Here is a 20889-nt window from a genome sequence, read left to right as displayed (position 1 = left end):
TCAACCCTACCGATATTCACAATAAAAAGTAATATTCTTAGCATAAAAAATAATATTTTTTCATGAATGACTCAAATAAGAGATCTGTCTCACAAAATACGACCTGTGAGACCGTCTCACATAAGTTTTTGCCGTTACGAAGATTTAAATTTTTTTTAAACAACCAAATCGGTGAACATTGTAATTGTTTTACAAAATAATTAATTGAAATTACTTATAATTGTTGATAGATTATAGTCACCTGAAAATAAAGTCTCAAATTTATTATGATCGAGAAATAATTAATTAAAATTACTTAAAATTTTCATAGATTATATTCACTTGACAATAAAATTACAAGTTTATGATGATGTCTCGATTGTAGCACAAACCATCATCATCTTAAAATAATTACCATATAATTTACTTACAAATAATTTACATATAATTTATAATTTTCAACATGTTTTATATGATTAAATTGTATGTTTTTTAAAGAAAAAACTACATTTTTTATATTGATGCAAATGCAGACACCGAAGAATCAAGAAAATCAAATTCCTTTTTTCATCTCTCTCAGACGAGCTGTTCGATCAGAGCTTCTGCTGCTACTTTGTCCTCCCTTTTCCCTCTGGCCCTGTTTGATACACTATAAGTAGGCCTTTCCACCATTAAAGTTTTTCTCTTTCTATATATATTTTTACACTCTGCTTTTCTCATCTTTCGCTAATCTTCAAAAGGAGACAGTTTCAAAGAAAAAGTGAGTTAAATGTATGCAGATACTGAGCTTATGTTCCCGTACTTTCAGAACTTCGCTCAAGAAGCTCTGCAGTTTGATGAGTTTTGCTGCTTACACAAATCCAATGCTTCATTGGTAAGTATCTCCTCGTTTCTTCTTTTCTTGGCCTACATTAATCTTCTTTTCAAAATTAGAATGATTTGAGTTTTGAGGGGTTCTTTTCGTTTGCGTGACTCTGCAAACTATTTTTATTTGCATTTCTGATCTTCATTGGATTTTCTTGAGGTGGGTTCTATGTCTTTTGGTGAATGTTATTTTCCAGTTCAAGATCCAATATTTTGGTGGGTTGTTAGTGATTTGGTGTTCTAGTATATACAGTTTTCAAAAAATAAAAACTAAAATAAAATCTGTCATTGAAAAACAATGGGAAATTAGAAGGCTTTCTTCCAGAATGTTTCTTTTATTAATTTGTGGTTCTGTGAAATTATTGAAGTGAATGGACGGCAAATCCCTTTGGATTTCTGGTTTAAAAATTAATTGAGTGATAATTTATTCGTTTCACAGCTTGGAGCTTTATTAAAAAATATTGTTTCTAATGGGATTAAAGGCAGTTAAAACGGAAAGTAATTTGAGTTCTTCTTTAGTGCTCGGATCTATTTATGGAGGGGAAAAAAGAAGAAAGAAGATGTGGAAAGAATATCATAATCATTAGTTCCGTGTTATTCACTCACTGCCCCCATTCTTCTCTCATTCAAAAAAGGCAAAATAGGGGATGACTAATCTTTTTATTTTACACAATTCCTTTTTGTCGATTTTGATCTTATAATGTGTTGTGGATTCACTTTTCATCCCACTTGAGCTGATTAAAGATGGAAAAAGTTGGGAAAAGATAGAGATGAGCTAAATTCAGCTACCCTTTGGTGGTTGTTATTCTATTAACTGTTTTCCATTTTCCTGATGGATTTCCATTCATTGGGCTAACTTTGTTGTTTACCTCACAAAGGGGTATTTTATCCTTCCTTGCTCTCTTCATTTTTTGAGAGTTGAGACAGGATTTATTCGATCCTGTCTTTGGGGTATTTATTGCACGTGGATCAATGCTTTGCATCATGTGAAAATGATGTAGCCTCCTTCAAATACAATTAGATCAACCTCAAAGTATTGCCCCAAGGGTAGGGTCGAACTAACCGATTACCGATAATAGGGATTTTTCCAGGGTTGATAAGGGTAGAACACTCATGTTGGTTACATCCTTGTAGCATTGGTTTTGGGCAGTGGAGGCATACCAGTATTCTGCCCAGTGTTTACTTGGGAAATATCAAAACTTTGTTTTATTTTAAAAACTTTTATTTTGATATAATCCCCCCATGTCCCTTTCTTTTAGCTGTGCCACTATTGAGGAGTTTAGGAAATGGTTTTAAACTTCCTTGAAAGAAACAATAGATGCGAGGGCTGAGGCCTGACCACGCCACAAAATTGGGTGTTGCACCACTGCTGGATGATGTCGTAAGATGGAGTGCAAGGGAGAACTTATCGACCATATAGTTTTAGAATCTTGGCTTTTAGAACATTGTGAGAGTTGACAAATTGAAAACCAAGGGAATGACAAATGCTTCTTTTTCGAATATTTGGAACATATGTATTGGTTTTAGAAGGTTTTTGTTCTGAAATTGGAAAATGTGAATGTATAGTGACCTATATAAATTTTGTTGATGCTTCTTGGCTTTTAAAATCATGACTAGGTGGCAATATATAGTGGACGTCAACTTTTATAATGCTTCTCGCCAGTCAATTTTGTTATCACCTAACATTTTATTGTCTCTAAATTTAACATAGGGCATCACAAATAGTCTCATTCAGACTTCCACTATATCCGATTACAACCTGGGAGGAGAAGGGGATCTCTTCAAGGCTCCTGAACCAGTAATCGAAGAACCAATGATGGGAATCGATCCAATGACAGCTGCCATTTCAATGATTTCTTGTGGTGAAAACATCATATCCCCTCAATCATTAACTGCATCGGATATTGAATCATCCATTAAGAGTGGTCAGCTTCTCAGTGATGTTTTTTACGAATGCAAGAAGGATCTTTTAGCCAAAGAAGGGAATGAAACACCTCTATCCGATGTTCTAATTATCGAAATTCCTGCTGTGAAGACAGATGGAATCTCCATCGTCGAGGGTTCGTTCCAGAAGAGTGTTAGTTCTAGCTGTCTGAGTTCAATGGAGTATGTACATGAGGCTTCATTGAGGCCAAATTTTCTAGATCTCCCTGTTATGGACTTTGGAGCTGTATACGGGATGCGTAGAGCGTATAGCGAAGGAGACATAAAGGTTCAAAATCACTTACTTTCTTGTTTATCTTCTTTACAAGCTACTCATACATAGCAACTATTCCATTATTCTTCCGCTGCATGATAAGATTGATTTGTTCCAAATAGAATCTTTCGCTAACCATAAGAAAGAATATAGAGCCCAAGAAATGTGGCTCTATGTTTGGTCAAAATATAAGCTGGAAACTTGGTAATATCTTGTCTCATATCAGATTATGGAAGAAGTCTGATTGGCCTTACATGATCATGCATCAATTCTGTTAGCAACTTAATTTAGTAATATTTTTTAAAACGATTGGAAACGTGAAATAGTATCCAGTCCAGTGGTACCCATTCTATAAGTTAACCAAGTCCTAGAAGTGGCCATTGTAAAGTTAACCAAATCTCAAACATGCACAAAAACTATAGTATTTCTCCCCTAATTGTTCTCACGATTCAAGTCCATATGCATGCAACAGTTCTATGACAGTCTGCGAACTAAGAAAGGTTTAGATGTTTGTGTCCTCTTCAACAGGATGCGGCACGGTTCATTGATTCTGAGTTTTTATGACAGACTCTTGGTAACGGTAATATAAACCTCGTACAATCCCCATTGGGGATGCCAACTATTACGAGTAGTTACACGTCTGAAGAACGCAAAGAGAAACTTTCCAGGTACCGGAGCAAGAAGTCCAAGCGAAACTTTGGCAGGAAAATCAAGGTCAGTTCAAAACAACCAGCTTTACCTTCAAAATTGGGCTAGTAAAATCTACACTCACGAAACTTACTGTGTGTTTTGTTTCAGTATGCTTGCAGGAAGGCTTTGGCCGACAGCCAGCCAAGAATTCGTGGAAGATTTGCGAAGACCGAAGAAATAGAACCCTCCAAGAAACAGTGACAATGAACAAGAACAAGCATAAAGGTGTGGAAGATCTTTAGATGATGCGAGGGGAGAAAGAAGCGTCCCAAGTGGTAAATTTATGTCTGTGGAATGATAACTTGAAGCTTAGGTAGGATGTACTTAATAAGCTGGATGCATAAACCTACTATTTGGTAGACTAGTTTGTTTCTTTGTTACTTGAATAATGTATAGATCAAATGATGTGTTAGATGTGTATATATATAATATATATCTAGTTTGTTCGATAATACGTAAATAAAATCTCTGTTATTTCTTCACGAATGTTATGTTATGCAATCCCTGTGGAGTAAACCCACCTTTTTGGGGTAGCCAAAATATAGTATTTATGGTGAGAAAATCGACATTTTTAAATTTCAAAAATATATTTTCCTGTATTCTCATCAAAATGAACCATTGGAGGAAAAGTTTAGAGTAGTGCTTGCATGATCATTGCTCTGGACTAGACTAGTGATTCTACAATTAATAACCTCCATGGAAATTCAATATTTTTATATCTAAATTTCTCAATCAGTTCTTATTTATTTATTTTAACATTTTTCGTTCAATGATTATACAACACTAGTTTATTAAAGGTTATATCTAATAAATAAATATTTAGAAAAAGAAAACGAAAAAAAAACTACAAAATTGTCTTCACCGTTAAACTCAATCAAGCTGAACACAGCCAAAATTCATGTTTCTACCTAAGAATATGATATCATTACAAATAGGTTTTATAGACGATTCTTGCCTAACATATTTATCCTGTGTTCAAACAGAGGGAAGATCAACTCAATATGGAATTCAGCTTTACCAAAGAGCATGTAAGGACGATTCTTGCCTAACCGATTACAGTGAAATCCAAGGAAAACAGGCAGTAGCTGCATCAGATTGTCTCCCTTATATCAAACCCTGACGTTGTAGATCGGTATATGTCTTCTTGTTATAAATGTTACCCTCCTTGTCTTCATATTCTTCTTCGAGCTCAGGACGCCACTTATTTACACCTTGCTTTTCTTGGATTTTTTCCCAAAGTTGTTTGGCTTCCTATGTGCATGAATCGATATTGTTACCCATGTGTACCAGAAAGTGTTAAACAAAATTATTTTCGACGGTGATCAATCATAAGATACGTGTTACAAAACAAGATTGCCTAGTTATCAGATTACAAAGATCATTGTTCCTACAAATGAGGATAGCAAAATTGCATGCTAGAAAGAGTACCTCTATGGATGTTATTTCGTTGAAATTCTTCGTATTTGGAATACCAAGACATCGCATCCCATGTTGATGTCTCCATTCCTTGAAATGACGCTCATAAGCCCTACGGCCCCAATAACTTTGGTTCCCACATATTTCGCATTTGAACTCCTGTTAACGTGCAATAATTCATCAACAAAAATTAATATGTTCAGAAAGCCAAACACAGTACCAGACTGCTCAAAATACAAACACGAAGGGCAATAACCATTACGACCATCCAACAGTAGAAAAATAACCATGACCGACAAGTCTCACTCTTCAGCCAAAGTTACTAAAACCAACTTATTATCTAACCACCAATATCCCTCAATAAGGAAACAAGACTCAGTAACAAGGGAAATTTAGAAAGAGGTTAGCATTACATTAACAACAATGGTTCATCGTCCGTTATTTTCTTTTGCTTTCTTGGTTCCACAAGGACATTATTTTATAGCATCCCGCCTTTCCCACATTTTCTTTTGTTAATTGGTACCTCTGTTTGTCACCATTTTTCATCTATTTTCCTTCTATTTTTCCCTGCCCTCTTTGCCATCTCCTAACTGCACTGAAGGGGATGGGGATCTGCTAGAATAGTTTAATCCCAGTTCCATCGCTCAAATCTTCTAAACTAGCAAAATTTTCTGAGCATTCTTTTAGTATACTGACATCTTTCAACAGCAAGTAATAGAGAGGCTTCACAGCAGACCACCGGAAAACCATAGCAAGAGGAAAATACCACAGATTCTACAAATTCCAACACGAGGAGAAGATTATTTACCTGACCAAGCCCATGAAGCTTATATAACCAATATGGTATAGGCTTTCCGTCCCAGCCCATGGGCAATTTTAGGGGATTGTAGATCTGCTGATCCTCGTCATCACTTTCAGATTCAGGTTGCACCTCATCCTGATGGTACAATACAATAACAAAATTATATTCACAAATAAACACAAAGTAATCCGCACTAATAGTCTCGGGCTAAGTTGTTTCGTTTTTTTTACACTTAGAGCATCTTTTTTTTACACTTGGCCCATCTTTTTATAATCTTATTCCAGTAGTATCCGGGTTAGCAGAGCTTGAATAGCAGTACCTCTTCACGTTCCTGTACAATTTCATCATATGTCAAGGCGTGTTTCTTCTCAATGTTTTCTTTTGTTCGCACAATGGTCTGCAAAGTCAAATACCAGAAATAAAATTAAGTCATCAATTCAGAAACATTTTATTTCTGCAGTCTCCAAGTCATATAAAGTTTAACGCAGAAAAAGGTGGAGAACTTGGTAAAATGACCACAACCATGGGAAACAGAGGGTTGGAGAACCAACACTAAAAAAGGAAACAGAAATCAAATGGAGAAGGGTGAGAGGATTAAAGGAGATAGAGACGTTATATGCTTACCTCATGCAACAGGTCACATAACTTTTTCAATTTGGCTTCCATCAAGGAAATCTCTTTCGCGTCTTCATTTGACCGCAGGGTAACAGCTCCACTATTTCTATCTGGTCCAAGTGAGCCCTTAGCAAAATGTTTTCTATCCAACTTCTCAAGGGGTGTATGCTGAAGCAGAAAAACAATCAACAAGATCAAAGACAGATAAATTTCAGCACCAGGTTCCAAATTTATAGGTAACCCGTAACTGCTAATTCATGAGGTAATTGTAGTATAGGTATAGCACAGTTTGTTTAATCATGATGTGTCTAAGATGAGACTATTGGATCAAATTAGGCACAGACCCTATAAAAATAATGCACACAAAAACTTGGAAGTGAAAGAAAGAGATTCATAGCCATCTAACCTTAGTTTCCTCACATATACATATGTACAATGGTAAACATGCACAAGTACATTTGCATTATGCATAAGAAAGTGTATTCTCACCTTCGTAAGAAAAATCCTCTCTGCACGCTGTCGCACAGTGCCTCCTGTTTTCAATCCAAGGGCAGCCAATGCCTACAAATTAGGGTATCAGTCAGTAATACATTTCATAAAATGCACTTTCACAAGCACTAGAAACTAGAAAGTGTAAAATGAAAAGTGGAAGTAAATCACAATGGACCAGATATGCACCATCACCATCAGTTAGACAAACTTATTTGCTTTTTACTCGTTGAAAGCATTAGAAGGAGCTACTTATTGAAAATATTCATCAGCCTAATAAGCATGCAACTGGTTAAATCTCTTTTTAAAAAATTTAGCTTTTTCAGTGAAAATAATGTTTCATTTCCGAAGCCAATACACAAATATTGACTAAATTCTTCCATTAGTACCTCCTTCAACTTCTCCGGTCCTACTATCATTAGCTCCTCGACGGTGCCGTAATAATCAAGATCAATAATTTGATTTTGTTCTGGAATGGCAGAATTTTCCTGGCCCTCGTTCTCCCATCCTTCAACCTGGCCATTACTCCATTGCTCTTCAAAATCAGAAACTACCTGCCAGATGTAGAGACTAATAATAACTCAAGCTGAACTCAGCCAATAAGTATACTAATCAGTAGGAGGAATTTTTCCCTTCAGTTCTAACATAAAAGTCAATAAAATAATACTTTAACAGGCCATCAAAACAGAGTAGTGTAACAACTAATTCTGGGGTGCTTAGTAGATCAATTTTGAACTCGAAAGCAGGGGAACAAAAGGCAAAGTCGAACATAATAATAGGAAGGACTAAAACTGGAAAGGTGGATCATCGTAGATGTAACAACCAACCTTGGAAAAAATCCTCTCAAGATCTTGTAAGGGTTCTGTACGCTCGAAAAAGTATATAAGATATTCCAGGAGTTTTTGCATGTACTCTTTAAATAGCCTGTTAAAGCAAACAAATAATCCAACATATTAATATATACATGGAAAAATCTTTGAGGACCAAATGGCCCTAATAATCTATTCAGAAATAGAAGTGGAATATAGGGCAGAGTACAAATGGCATATCTTATGGGAAAAAAGTAGTAAATGGTTTAGCTACCTGGTGAGCTTCAACTTGCGGGGTATATTCTCTGGTTGCAAAAATAAGTCGAGGTAAATAGAATACTCGATTTGCTTCCCAAATTTGGAGTTGATATAATCATTGTATAATTCATGCAAATCAAGGTATCTTCCAAAGGCTTCCTAAAATGAATCCGAAATTTTGTAAGCATAAAAGCAAATCTGCAAACTTCCTAGATAAATAAGACAAAAATAAGAGAAATTTGAACTACATCAGCAGAATCCAGCTATTACCATGTACTAGTGCATTAGGTGAGAGTGTAACAGAAAGAGAGTAATAACCTCTCCAGTGAACTCAATAACCGGCTCCTCTTTAAGAAGCTGTTCAAATTCATCAGTGGTGTCAACATATCGAGCAGTAGGATGCCTTCTGTGGTACTCACGAATCTACATTCCACCAGTGCACATCATCAATATCAACTTATAGAAAACAGTAAAAAAAAAAAAACCAATAGTGATAAGAAAGCACGGAATTTGGCACCTCTTTCAGTCTATCATAAAATGCACTGAAAACATTGACATTGGCTCCCGTGGAACTCTGTCCACCGAGCGCCGCAATCTCATCCTTCCTAGCATTGTCATTATCCTCGTAAATTTCAATCTACAAATCAAAAAACAAACATCTACCGTAAATCAATCATCAAACTACACCCAAAAGCTTAAAAAATTGAGCTTCGCAAGAATAATTTTACGAGTTTGTGAGTGGTTGAAGCGATTTGCTCAATCATGTTGCGAACTCGGTGGCTTTGGTAGAGACGATCCTTGGTCGTCGGCGGCTCGGTTTGGAGATCCTTCACAATGAGCCGCTCGAGCCGCTCGACTTCTTCGTGCGACGCACGAGTCACCTCCAACAGCGTCGAAGACATTCTTCAATTTCTTCAGGGATGCTCGGGACCTAGGGTTTTCGATTTGTAGAGGTTAAGGGAAGGAAGGTAAGGGGGGACCAAGCAACGGTGTCGTTTTTGGCAGCTGTGTGTGCGAGGATTTGAAAGGATCTATTTGCATGTAGTGGAGTAACGTTGGGGTTTGAAGTAATTTTGCTCTATTGAGGGGTTAATATGAGATTATTTTAGATTTTAATATTAATATTTTTTCTGTCCTAAATTAAATGTTTGGATCAATTTACTAAATTTGATCGGTTTTTAAAATCATAATCTTAAAGAAATAATTGAATTATTGAATCAAAAAATTAATTGTTTAAATGACGTCAAAAAACATACTTTAGGTTTTTTAAAATAAAATATCTATATTTTAAAAAATGAAACATGTAACTAAATTGTTATTCATGATCCTCTCCACGTTTTTTTACTTCAATTACATTATTATTTTTTTGGGAAAATTAAAATACATTATTGTGTGTGGTTTTAAAAAATAAATGTTATTTTTTTATAAAAATAATAATCTTTTTGTATTCTTAATATATAGACATTATTTTAAGTGATATATTATTAATTAATCGATAATTTAGCTATTATATTTCATGTTTACTTTTTCATATTATTTATACATCTATTAATTATTTATCTTACATCAATCAATAATTAAATGTAAATTACAATATTATCATTAATAAATAGTATTATTAATATTTTTAAATTATTAAAATGACAAAATAATAATTTATCATTTTATATTGAAATTAATCAATCAAATCAAACAAATTATTATTTATCAATCAAATCAAATAATATATTAACAAAAAATTTATTTCATTTTTATCATATCATTTATCCGAACATTATTATCATAGCTTTAATTTCAAATGTCGTCGTAGTGTAAGGCTATTTTTAAAAAAAACAAAATAGAAATTTGTTCATTAGCTATAATTCCTCTTCTTGATTCAATTTTAAATGACTATTTTCTAAATTATTTATATTCTTTATATAAACCAAGTAAAATGAAAAAAAAAAAGGTGTGGGGATTGTGAAAAGAAAAAATAATCAGATATGTAAGAAGGGGAAAAAAAAGTAAGCACAATAGTTTTTTGTTTTCCGAAGAGCCCCCGTAAATCTGCAAACATGACTCTTGGATCCCCCGAATCGGCCATGAAAAAGATGATCTAAAACTCGGGGGTTGATGATCAGAAGGAGTGGGTAAATCTTGGGTAATGTGGAAGTTTACACAAGATGCAGATGAAGAACAGCAAGATTACTTGCTGGAAGGGACTGAGGGCCTCTGCTCTCTCTCCCCAATGCAGGTATAATCACAAATTTTTTGTTCTAACAGCTCACGATGAAATTTCTTGATTTTTAACTTTCTTTTTTTCAATTTTCGATTCCAATAAGCAGAGGGTTTATGGGTTTGCTGCATTTTTGCTAGCTGGACTTGTTTGTATGTTCCTGGTATGAAATCCCTTGGAAATTTCGAATCTTTACAGAATGATGATTGAGTTGAATACATTTCGTGAAAGTATTTATGGTATTTCTTTGCAGTCGCTGATTGTGTTTGCAAAGCCCATCAAATTTGCTCTATTATTCACCTTTGGCAACGTGCTGGCTGTTGGAAGGTAAATTGCTCAGATATGCTATTTAATGTGCTATGTTATTTGGTCTGCATTTGAAGAAACAAAAGTCAGCTCAGATCATGAATGTGAAATTTAGGATGCAGCAGGACCGAGATGTGATTGCGATGTGGGGGCAACTCAATAAATTTTTAAGGCAAAACTTGTATTTCCTTAAATCACACCTAAAATTTTCATTTTCTTGACCAAAAATGTAGTCTGTATGATAGTGAACATTAGTATTCCGGCCAAAGCTCGTCACTGGAAAATATAAATATAATATGACAATACTCAACCGAATGTTGATTATAGCAGGCGGATGTTGGATAGGCATTTTTTTTGTGTGGTCGTAACACTGTGGAGATAAGCAGATTGCTTGCTTTTGTATTTCCTTCAATGCTCCTGGACTTTTGTATTTTTGTTTTCTTTCTTGAATTTTGAATTTGGATACGTATTGGCAGCACGGCTCTCCTCATTGGGCCTGCCCAGCAGTTAAGAATGATGCTCGATCCTGTCCGAGTATATGCTACAGCAATTTACATCGGTTGTGTTGTTGTGGCTCTCATTTGTGCTCTATTGGTAAGTTTATCATATAAATTGCAGTTATTCAGAACTGTCAATACTCAAGAGTTTGTGTAGAAAAAGGTTATTTCTTGACAGATTGGTTGGGAATTTTTTTGCAATGCAAGCTATTATAGTTGCATTTGTCAAAAAAATATATTATCCCTTTCTTTGTAATTGCATTGTCCTGTTTTTCATTTTATTTTAACAATCTCATTTTACCATAATTTTGTAGAGATGAAAGTGCCTGTTGATATACCGATTTCCACTAAAACAAGAAGCTCAAATTTAGGGAAAAAACACTTTTAAACGTTATATGGATTATTTGTTTGGCTTTTTGAGCTTTTGAAACTCCCCTAAAAACAGAAATTAATAAGCCAAGAGACACAGCTATTAGTGCTTGTACTTCTAACCTTAGAACTAAACATAAAACTTATTCCTCTGCTATTTGTTATGAACTTGAAATAGTTTTTAAAAACGAAGTTATTTTATATCCAAACTCCCTTTCGGCTGTTGACCTAACTTCTCCTAATTAAGAAAGATATTAGAACTTTAAATATTTTTATGCGAATTTCAGTCAATGTAGCATCTGGATTTGCTTTTACTAGAGATTCATGTTGTAAATTTGCAGATACACAGCAAGATTCTTACGATCATTGCCATCATATGTGAAATAGGTGCTCTTATTTGGTAAGTCAGATTAAACGTTAATTCTGTTCTTTTTTTCCTCCTTCAGTTTAATCAACTTTTAGTATTAATCTTGGAATTCACTTTCATTATCTTGTTTCATTTTTTTTGTAGAGAAAATAGAAAGAGAAATATATTCATATTCTGTAAATGTTTATTTCCTAAGTACCTGGGGATAAACATGTATAGTTCCTTTAGTTACGGAATTGTGCCTAGAATTAAGGTCAGATACTCTGTATATATTATTAGGCCTAAAAGGACTGTAATATTGAAGAAAACACTCAAAACAAATCCAAAATATACTCTTGTTCTTCTTGCCAGGAATTTAATTTCTACAGTTATGTCTTCTTCTGTGTTGTCTACATGGTATCAGAGCCAGTTCTCAACACTGGCCTTGTAATTCCTGTCCACCAGAGTCGTGCCTCGTCCACCGTGGTGGTGATTTGCGCCACAATAATTCGAAAGGACGGTGGTGCAGAGGTAGTATTGTGACATTTTGAGCGTTGCCACGTCCAGTTGCAGTGTATAAGCCCAAGTTTATCACCTTTTTGGGTCCAATATTTTCATCTTCCCTAATCCCAATTTTGTCCCTGTGTTCTAAGCCCAGAAAAATCTGAGAATGGCTGGATCTTCAAGCGAACAGAGCAAGACAGCCTCTGGAGAAAGTGGAAACGTGAAACACCTGGTATGATTTCTATTGGCTCGAAAACTCTCTAATTGAGTTCACCAATGGGAATAACTATTTGGGGTGGGCTCAGTCAATTAAATTAGTAATTGACGGCAAGGGAAGGCTGGGCTATTTAATGGAGAAGTCCAAAATGGGTCATATGGAAATCAGAATATTCTCTAGTCATCGCTTGGCTTGTAAACTCCATGGAGCCATCAATGGTAAGACTTATTTGTTTCTACCCACCGCAAAGGACGTTTGGGAGTCTGTGAAAGAAACTTACTCCGATCTGAAAAATTCATCACATATTTTTGAGTTGAAGACCAAACTGTGGTAGTTCAGACAAGGTGAGAGGGGAGTGATTGAATATTACAACTATATGAAAACACTAGAGCTCTGCTATGAAGAATCATGGGAATGCAAACGTGACAGTGTCAAATTCCATAAACGGATGGAGAAGTACGTCGAGAAGAAGGAAGGAAGAAAGTGATGTTGAATGACAATGTGTCTGTCACCTACTACAGAGTCCTCAGCATTGATCAGCAAGAACAATTTTCCCAGCACACAATCTCAACAAGATAAAAAGGAAGAACTTCGGTGCGACTATTGTAGCAAACCATGGCATACCCAATATAATTGTTTGGATTTACATGGTAAGCCTCCAAATTGGAAACCAAAGAATTTGAAAACGAATGGACGTGGTGGAGCTTATTGACAGGAAAAATTCCTCTGGGACGCCAACTTCCAGTAAGGAGCAATTAGATCAATTGTATAAATTGTTCCAATCCTCACATTTTTCACACCCCACTTCGTCACCAGCATCATGTTCTCTTGCACAGGTAATTAATCAGCTGCTTTTAATGTGTCCACCTTATTCTCTCACCCTTGGATAATAGATTCAGGTGCTACTGATCATATGACCGGATCTTCCAAATTGTTCTGTTCTTATTCTCCTTGTGCATGAAATCAAAAAATAAAAATAGTTGACGGTTCTTTATCAGCTATATTGGAAAAAGATCCGTTGTTATTTCCAATACTTCGACACTACATAATTTTCTGAACGTTCCTAATCTTTCGTGTAACCTACTGTCCATTAGCAAACTAACCCATGACTTGAAGTGTTGTGCTAAGTTTTCATCGAAATTTTGTGAATCTAACCTCGAGGAATATGATTGGCAATGCTAGAGAAAATGAAGGTCTCTACTACTTTGGGGAAGACGAACTTGGGTGGACAAGCTCAACATTTGAATATCGTATCAAACTCCAGTTCTAGTATTAGCGATATTATGATGTGGCACCATAGATTAGGACATCCCAATTTTCAATATTTGAAATATGTTTTTCCAGAATTATTTTGAAATAAAAATCCTGCTGATTTTCAGTGTGATATTTGTCGTGCATCTTATCTTAGTCAACCATGTCATGCATCAAAACATTTTTCGCTCATTCACAGTGATGTCTAGGGACCTTTTAAAACTCCAACCCTCTCTGGAAAAAAATCTTTTATTACATTTATTGATGATTATACACATTTGAGTTGGGGCTATCTAATGGGGGAAAAATTAGGCACTGAACAAATTTTAAAAACTTCTACACCGTGACTCAGACACAATTTCAAGAAAAAATTAAATTGTTTTGAAGTGATGACGAGAAAGAATACTTTAATCAAATTTTCGGGTTATTTTTCAGCAAAAAGGTATAGTTCATCATGGCTCTTGTATACAAACGCCATAACAAATAGAATGGCAGAGAGGAAATATAGACACCTCCTGTAAATAGCTAGGTCTCTAATGTTTACCACTAGAGTACCTAAATACTTATGGGGGGAAGCTATTTTAACTTCTACTTGCCTGATCAACAGAATACCATCAAGAGTTTTGAATTTTAAATCGCCCTTAGCATTGTTTAAAAAAAACTTTCTCATGTCTCGTATATCCTCTGATGTAAACCCCTTAGAGTTTTTTGGTGTGATGTTTTTGTTCATGTGCATCATCATAGTGGTGATAAACTGGATCCCCGAGTTGTACAGTGTGTTTTTCTGGGATATTCTCCCACACAAAAAGATTATAGATGTTTTGATCCCTAACAAAAAGGTTTTTTTTTAACAATGGACGTCAAATTTTTTGAAAAATAAGCTTACTTTAGCTCTCCTCTTCAAGGGGATGATAAAGATGAAGATTCGTTTGACCTAGATCTTGATTGCATGATTAATGTGGGTACAAACACACTTAATAGGGTACAACTTCATGATATAGATACTGGAACGGGAAATGAGGATACGAAGAGATTTGGGCAAGTCTACAAAAGATGACCTCAAAGTAGCCTTGATGCCATAGCTCCGCACGACCAAACATTTGAACCGAGGATAGATTTTCAACTTCAAACCCTTTCAAGCACACATAACAATTCCGAACCATCTAATAACAAACTAGAATCTACATAGCTCTTCGACCTTACTGTTGCATTCAAGAAATGTGCAAGGGCATGCACCAAACACCCGCTTTCTAATCATGTATCCTAAATTTAGATATCCACATCGTACCCTAATTTTATCTCACAGTTACATAGTGTTGATGTTCCAAAGACTATACAGGAAGCTCTAAGAACTCCAGAATGGAATAAGGTTGTCCTCGAGGAAATGGATGCTTTAAAAAAGAGTGGTATATAGGAAATGGATTATCTCCTTGAAGGTAAACAAACAGTTGGATGTGAATGGGTGTTTGCATTGAAATTTAACTCCGATGGATCTATAGAACGTTACAAAACGAGGCTTGTGGATAAAAGGTTCACCCGAACATATGGTATTGATTACCAAGAAACTTTTGTCCACCATAAGAATTTTGTTGTGTTTATCTGCGAATCTAGATTGGTCTTTATACCAGTTGGATGTCAAAAATGCATTTCTCATTTGTGAGTTAAAAGGAAAAAGTGTCATGGATGTTCCTTCAGGATTTGAAAACAATTTTTGGAGGAAAAATATGCAAATTGAATAAATCCATGTATGGTTTGAAGCAATCATCACGAGCTTGGTTTGAGAGATTCTCCAGATCAATCAAGAAACAAGGTTATACACAAGGACAATCTGAGCACGCTGATGTTTGTTAAGCATACCAGTGACGACAAAATGGCTATCCCAGTTGTTTATGTGGACAATATAATTCTTACAGGTAATGATGAGGAAGAGATATCCAGATTAAAGAAAAGTCTTGCATTCAAATTTGAAACTAAAGACTTGGGCCCTTTACGTTATCTCTTGGGCATGGAAGTTGCTAGATAAAAAAAAAGGCATATGTGTGTCACAGAGAAAATATGTTTTGGATTTGCTACAAGAAATGAGGATGAGTGGATGTAGACCTAGTGATATCCTATGGATCCAAATCAGAAGTTGGGTGTAGAACAAAAAAAATACCTGTCGAAAAAGGGAGATATCAATGCTTTGTGGGAAAGCTTATTTATCTTTAACATACGAGACCTGATATTGCATTTTTTGTAAGTGTGTTTAGTTGGTTTATGCATTCACCGTGTGTAGAACATTTGGAGGCTGTATATAAGATTTTAAAGTATCTGACTGGTTCTCCGTATCTGACTGATTCTCCGGGAAAAAGCATGTTGTTTCAAAAAACCAATCAAAAGAGTATAGAAGCTTTCAGATATGCAGATTGGGCTGGATCAATATCCGATAGAAGATCTACTTCAGGATATTGTACCTTCCTAAGGGGAAATCTTGTCGCTTGGAAGAGTAAAAAGCAAGATGTCGTAGCTTGAAGTAGTGCTGAAGCGGAATTGAGAGCATTGGTAGATGGAGTTTGTGAAATATTGTGGCTGAAGTTGGTTCTAGTAGAACTCAAACTAGAATCACAAGTTCCCATGAAATTGTTCAGTGATGACAAGCCTGCAATTAGTATTGTTGATAATCATGGCATGATCGTACTAAGCATATCGAAGTAGAAAGACATTTCATTAAAGAGAATATGGTGAATGGAATTGTCTGTATATCATTTGTCACTTCTGAACAGCAGGTTCTTGATGCATTGACGAAGGTACACTTCAGACCAAATTTGGAAACTTTACGAGCAAGTTGGGCATGACAGATATATTTGCTCCAACTTGAGAGGGAGTGTGGAGAAAATAGAAAGAAAATATTTTCATATTCTGTAAATATTTATTTCCTAAATACTTGGGGATAAATATGTATACTTTCTTCGGTTACTGGATTTGTGCCTAGGATTAAGCTCAAATACTCTGGATGTATTAGTAGGCCTCGAACGATTGTAATATAGAAGAAAACACTCAAAACAAGTCCAGAATATACTCTTGTTCTTCTTGCCAAGAATTTTACTTCTGCCATTATGTCTTCTTCTGTGTTGTCTACAATTTACTTTGTACAATTAATATTGCTTATACGAACCAGCTAGATTCTTCATCCCAAAGTTGATTTTTTGTAAAAATTCCTTTAAATGGGGAATAGAAAAGAACGTGTTGCTCGGTCTAAGCCAACGACTTTCTTGAACATATCATGCTTTGACTTAATTGCGTTCTCACAACCATTACTGGAAATTTCAGGTACAGTTTGAGTTACATTCCTTTCGCTCGTAGGATGGTTTCTGAAGTGACCATCCGTCTCTTTGACACTGAGATATAGGTGACTCATTGCTGAGATGTAGGTAACTCATTGTACGACAATGTTCTTGGTCATTTACATGTGAAGCGATATTGTTCAACAATTCTTGGCCTTCTTTAGTGTGACGAATTCCTTTTGATTCTTTCACGGTCATGTTTAATATGTGTTCGAGTTTGGTTCATGGGACTGCTGATTTTTTATGATTTCAAACATTTTACAACACCAGGGAGTCTGATTAGTTCTCAACTTTAAAAAAGCAATCATGTTGAAAGACTGCTTCATTCCAATGTTTCTGCTATATGTAACCCCTGCTATATATATTCAACATTTAAGTAACCGACCGTCTTTTCTATTTAAGTTTTTATGTTCATACCATCTCCAGTGCTTATTTCTAAGTCTTTGTTACCAATTTCGGACCAACTTGGGTCTGATTTACACATGAAGTAACATGTTAAAATGAAATGCTGTTGTTTGACACTGCTATTAGTTTAAGCTTATGAAAAAAGCGAGTCTTAACAGATTTGAAGTATAGTATCTCATGTGCTTGCCACCATACAACGGACAAGAGACGTGTTAAATCGTCATATTGATTCGTCGTTCCATGGAAAACTACGCAAGAAAAAACGTGTTTCATGATGAATCACACCCACCTACCATGGTGAGGTAAATGGTAGGTGCCCAAGTCTTACTCTCAACTACCAAGAAACTGGAATTGTCAGCATGCTTTTTAAGGTTGTGTTACACATCCCAACCAAAAAGAGAATATGGGTCAAAAGACAAAAGCAGCAAAAGCGTCCCCATAAGTTTGGAGGGCCCAAAAAGGATGCAGGACATAGCTTCCAAAGTTCTCTATTATGCAAGAAATTGCATTCGGTAATGCATTACAACAAATTCTTACATCATCTCATGTTTGGTTTTACAATCAATGGAGTTTAAAAATAATTATATTATTCTTATATTTCAATATATCGTCTTTATCTTTCATCCATCATCATCTCATCAAACGAATCAAACGATTATGTTGTCATGGTTGTTGGTCGATGTTGAAAATATAAACCCCACGTTTACTATGGTTTGTTCCGCCAAAAGAGGATGCAATCAATCGTCAATACGCTCATTCATTGGTCATTTGGGTTGTTGGCATAGTAGATCTTGAATGGGTAGGTGAAGTTGCTAAAGTATTCTTAAATCTTAATTAGTTGTCGATTTTATCGTGGGTATTAATATAATAACAGTCTTTATTATGTTGACTGAATATTTTATACATATCTCATATAGTTACTATGATAAAATTTAAAATTATAGAAAACAATGCAAAATTAAATTTTTTTCGTGGGGAAGATTGGTTGAGAATCCCCCGAGGGTTGGTGACCATACTAGCGACATGTAGGCATAATTTAACACCATTTCACGGATTATCCTCAATAACATAGCCGTCTTATCTGAACACCTCTTGTACGGGAAAAATGCTTGAAACATATCGAATATAGTAGAATTTTGATGAGGATTGGAAGTCGACTTAGTAGTAACGATCAAAGGATTAGAATCTGTGATTCTTTCTAATGTAGTATAGAATTAACTAACCAATAAACATATGGTATCTATTTGTTAAGTTGGCTATTTTGTGTGATGGTTTCACGGCCTTAAGATGAGTCTATTTGGTTCATATTTGAAGTGAAAGCTAATACTTTTGGCATAGAAATAATTCATATTCATTGGTAGATTCGGATAGGAGATTCGTTTCATAAAATTAATACGTAAGACAGTCTTATAATAGTTTTTGTGTTATTTGTTTATTTGATTTGATGAGTGACCTAAAAGATTAAGCATATACATTAATCATGAAATAGAACTTTCATATAGTGTGAATAATTTTGTTGAAAATGAGAAAATAAAGATTACTAATGTAAAATTTTATTTCATAAGTGCAAAAAAAAAATGTAAATAGTATGGTGGGAAAAAAAGGAAGTAAATGGATGTATTTTGTTAGGCTTCTTTTTGGGTTAGTTTGGGAAATTTGTTAGTGAATAAATAAAAAAGACTTTTGTGAAAGTCAAGATCTAATAATAATGTGATTAATAGTTGACAAATAATTTATTATTGAGATATTAAGGTCCTCAGAAGGCTAAAGTTTGATATTACTTGAGTGATTAATTTTAACTGTGAAATTAAGATTAATCAATTTGTTTAGATCTGGTTGTACCAAGTGCTTTAAAAGTTGCACATCTGCCCTCTGGATGCTCGATTTCTTTTTGAAGTATTAAATTCATTATATATTAATCAATCAGAGGAATTAATTTCATTCGTGGGACAACTAATTATAAAAGAGTAGGTCTCTTGTAAGACGGTCTCACGAATTTTTATCTGTGAGACGGGTAAATCCTACCGATATTCACAATAAAAAGTAATACTCTTAGCATAAAAATTAATATTTTTCATGGATGACTCAAATAAGATATCTGTATCACAAAATACGACCCGTGAGATCGTCTCACACAAGTTTTTGTCATTATAATAAGAGTAGGTCTCTTATTAGACAGTCTCACGAATTTTTATCTGTGAGACGGGTAGATTCCTACCGATATTCATAATAAAAAGTAATACTCTTAACATAAAAAGTAATATTTTTCATAGATGACCCAAATAAGAGATCCGTCTCACAAAATACGACCCGTGAAACCGTCTCACACAAGTTTTTGCTTTATAATAATGACAAAAAACTTGTGTGAAACGGTCTCACAGGTCGTATTTTGTGAGACGGATATTTTATTTGGGTCATCCATGAAAAAATATTACTTTTTATTCTAAGAATATTACTTTTTATTGTGAATATAGGTAAGGATGACACGTCTCACATATAAAGATTTGTGAGACCGTCTCACAAGAGACCTACTCTAAAAAAAATTTAAAAAATTTAAATTCGTACAACTCAGCGTAGCAAACTTTATCACTATCAGATCCACAAGGATAAACTAAAGATAAAATTACAATTAATCGAAACAAGATCACGATTTTGGATTTGGCCTTTTCCAAATCTTGATAGCCAAAGATTTCATTAAGATAATGTTTCTACAATAAATTTAAAATACTTAAAACTCATCAACACATCACTTTAAACTTTATTAATTCTATATAATTGTAATTTTAAATAAGAATTAACTAAATTATTTGGAATTTAGTTACTATGGGGGTTTCTACTTTAATAACGATATTATATGTTTATATTTTTAGTTATTTGAAATCATTACATACTATCATAATCAGTATAAATTTACTAAAATTTTATTGTATTTATTTGAATAAATTACATAATAAAATTTCAAATAGTTATAATTCTGAATAAAATTAAAAAAATTAACAAAATTTCCGATAAGTGAATCAGATGTAGCACAAAAAAACAACAGTATGATTCTTATTATTGTCAAAGCAAGGTCTATTTACATCAAGAGTAGCTCAACTGTCACGTTTGAATATCAAGATATATGATATTCGACATTGTTTAACAATTTAATATTGAAACAATAATCTTATATCATTTATAAACCAAACCAGTATATTTCATTGATAAATCATTAATAATTTGCATTTACAATGAAAATTCTCAAAAATGAAATATAATTATGATTGCATAACTTCAAAACATCTTCTTCATCATCCCCAAAACATGTTTTCGTTGTCTAATTGTTCTTTGTTTTTAT

The 20889-nt window shown here is 34.5% G+C and overlaps 3 protein-coding genes across 6 annotated transcripts; 2 read left to right on the top strand and 1 right to left on the bottom strand.

The window, feature by feature from the left end:
- Window positions 1–511: 511 nt before the first annotated feature.
- Window positions 512–4212, top strand: LOC142540219 (uncharacterized). Its single transcript, XM_075646208.1, has 4 exons — window positions 512–853; window positions 2555–3055; window positions 3608–3754; window positions 3839–4212. Exons 1-4 carry the CDS (start codon window positions 749–751, stop codon window positions 3929–3931), a joined length of 846 nt encoding a protein of 281 aa, XP_075502323.1. The 5' UTR covers window positions 512–748; the 3' UTR covers window positions 3932–4212.
- A 363-nt stretch (window positions 4213–4575) lies between these two features.
- Window positions 4576–9147, bottom strand: LOC142540191 (splicing factor SF3a60 homolog). The gene is made up of 12 exons (XM_075646168.1): window positions 8848–9147; window positions 8637–8756; window positions 8438–8542; window positions 8136–8278; window positions 7880–7976; window positions 7442–7606; window positions 7053–7124; window positions 6573–6731; window positions 6268–6345; window positions 5955–6083; window positions 5159–5305; window positions 4576–4981 (listed from the first exon to the last, which is right to left on the bottom strand). The coding sequence occupies exons 1-12, from the start codon at window positions 9019–9021 to the stop codon at window positions 4835–4837; spliced, it is 1536 nt and encodes a 511-aa protein (XP_075502283.1). The 5' UTR covers window positions 9022–9147; the 3' UTR covers window positions 4576–4834.
- Window positions 9148–10104: 957 nt separating this feature from the next.
- LOC142540200 (uncharacterized) lies at window positions 10105–17429 on the top strand. Of its 4 annotated transcripts, none has more exons than XR_012819054.1 (7): window positions 10105–10352; window positions 10444–10497; window positions 10588–10661; window positions 11117–11234; window positions 11848–11906; window positions 12277–12426; window positions 12511–17230. XR_012819054.1 is itself a non-coding variant. In XM_075646186.1 (6 exons), coding segments are annotated over exons 1-6 (396 nt in total). In that variant the 5' UTR covers window positions 10105–10262; the 3' UTR covers window positions 12278–17230. The 4 variants fall into 4 exon arrangements, 2 of the variants coding, with proteins under 2 accessions (XP_075502301.1, XP_075502293.1); XR_012819053.1 differs by having other exon boundaries at window positions 12277–12588; window positions 12662–17230; XM_075646186.1 differs by having other exon boundaries at window positions 12277–17230.
- Window positions 17430–20889: the final 3460 nt, after the last annotated feature.

This window comes from Primulina tabacum, chromosome 1 (genome assembly GCF_025594145.1).
Source record: "Primulina tabacum isolate GXHZ01 chromosome 1, ASM2559414v2, whole genome shotgun sequence".
Classification (NCBI taxonomy): Eukaryota; Viridiplantae; Streptophyta; class Magnoliopsida; order Lamiales; family Gesneriaceae; genus Primulina; species Primulina tabacum.
Note: the sequence above shows the minus strand (reverse complement) of the source record. Positions and strands in the feature narration are given on the sequence as shown.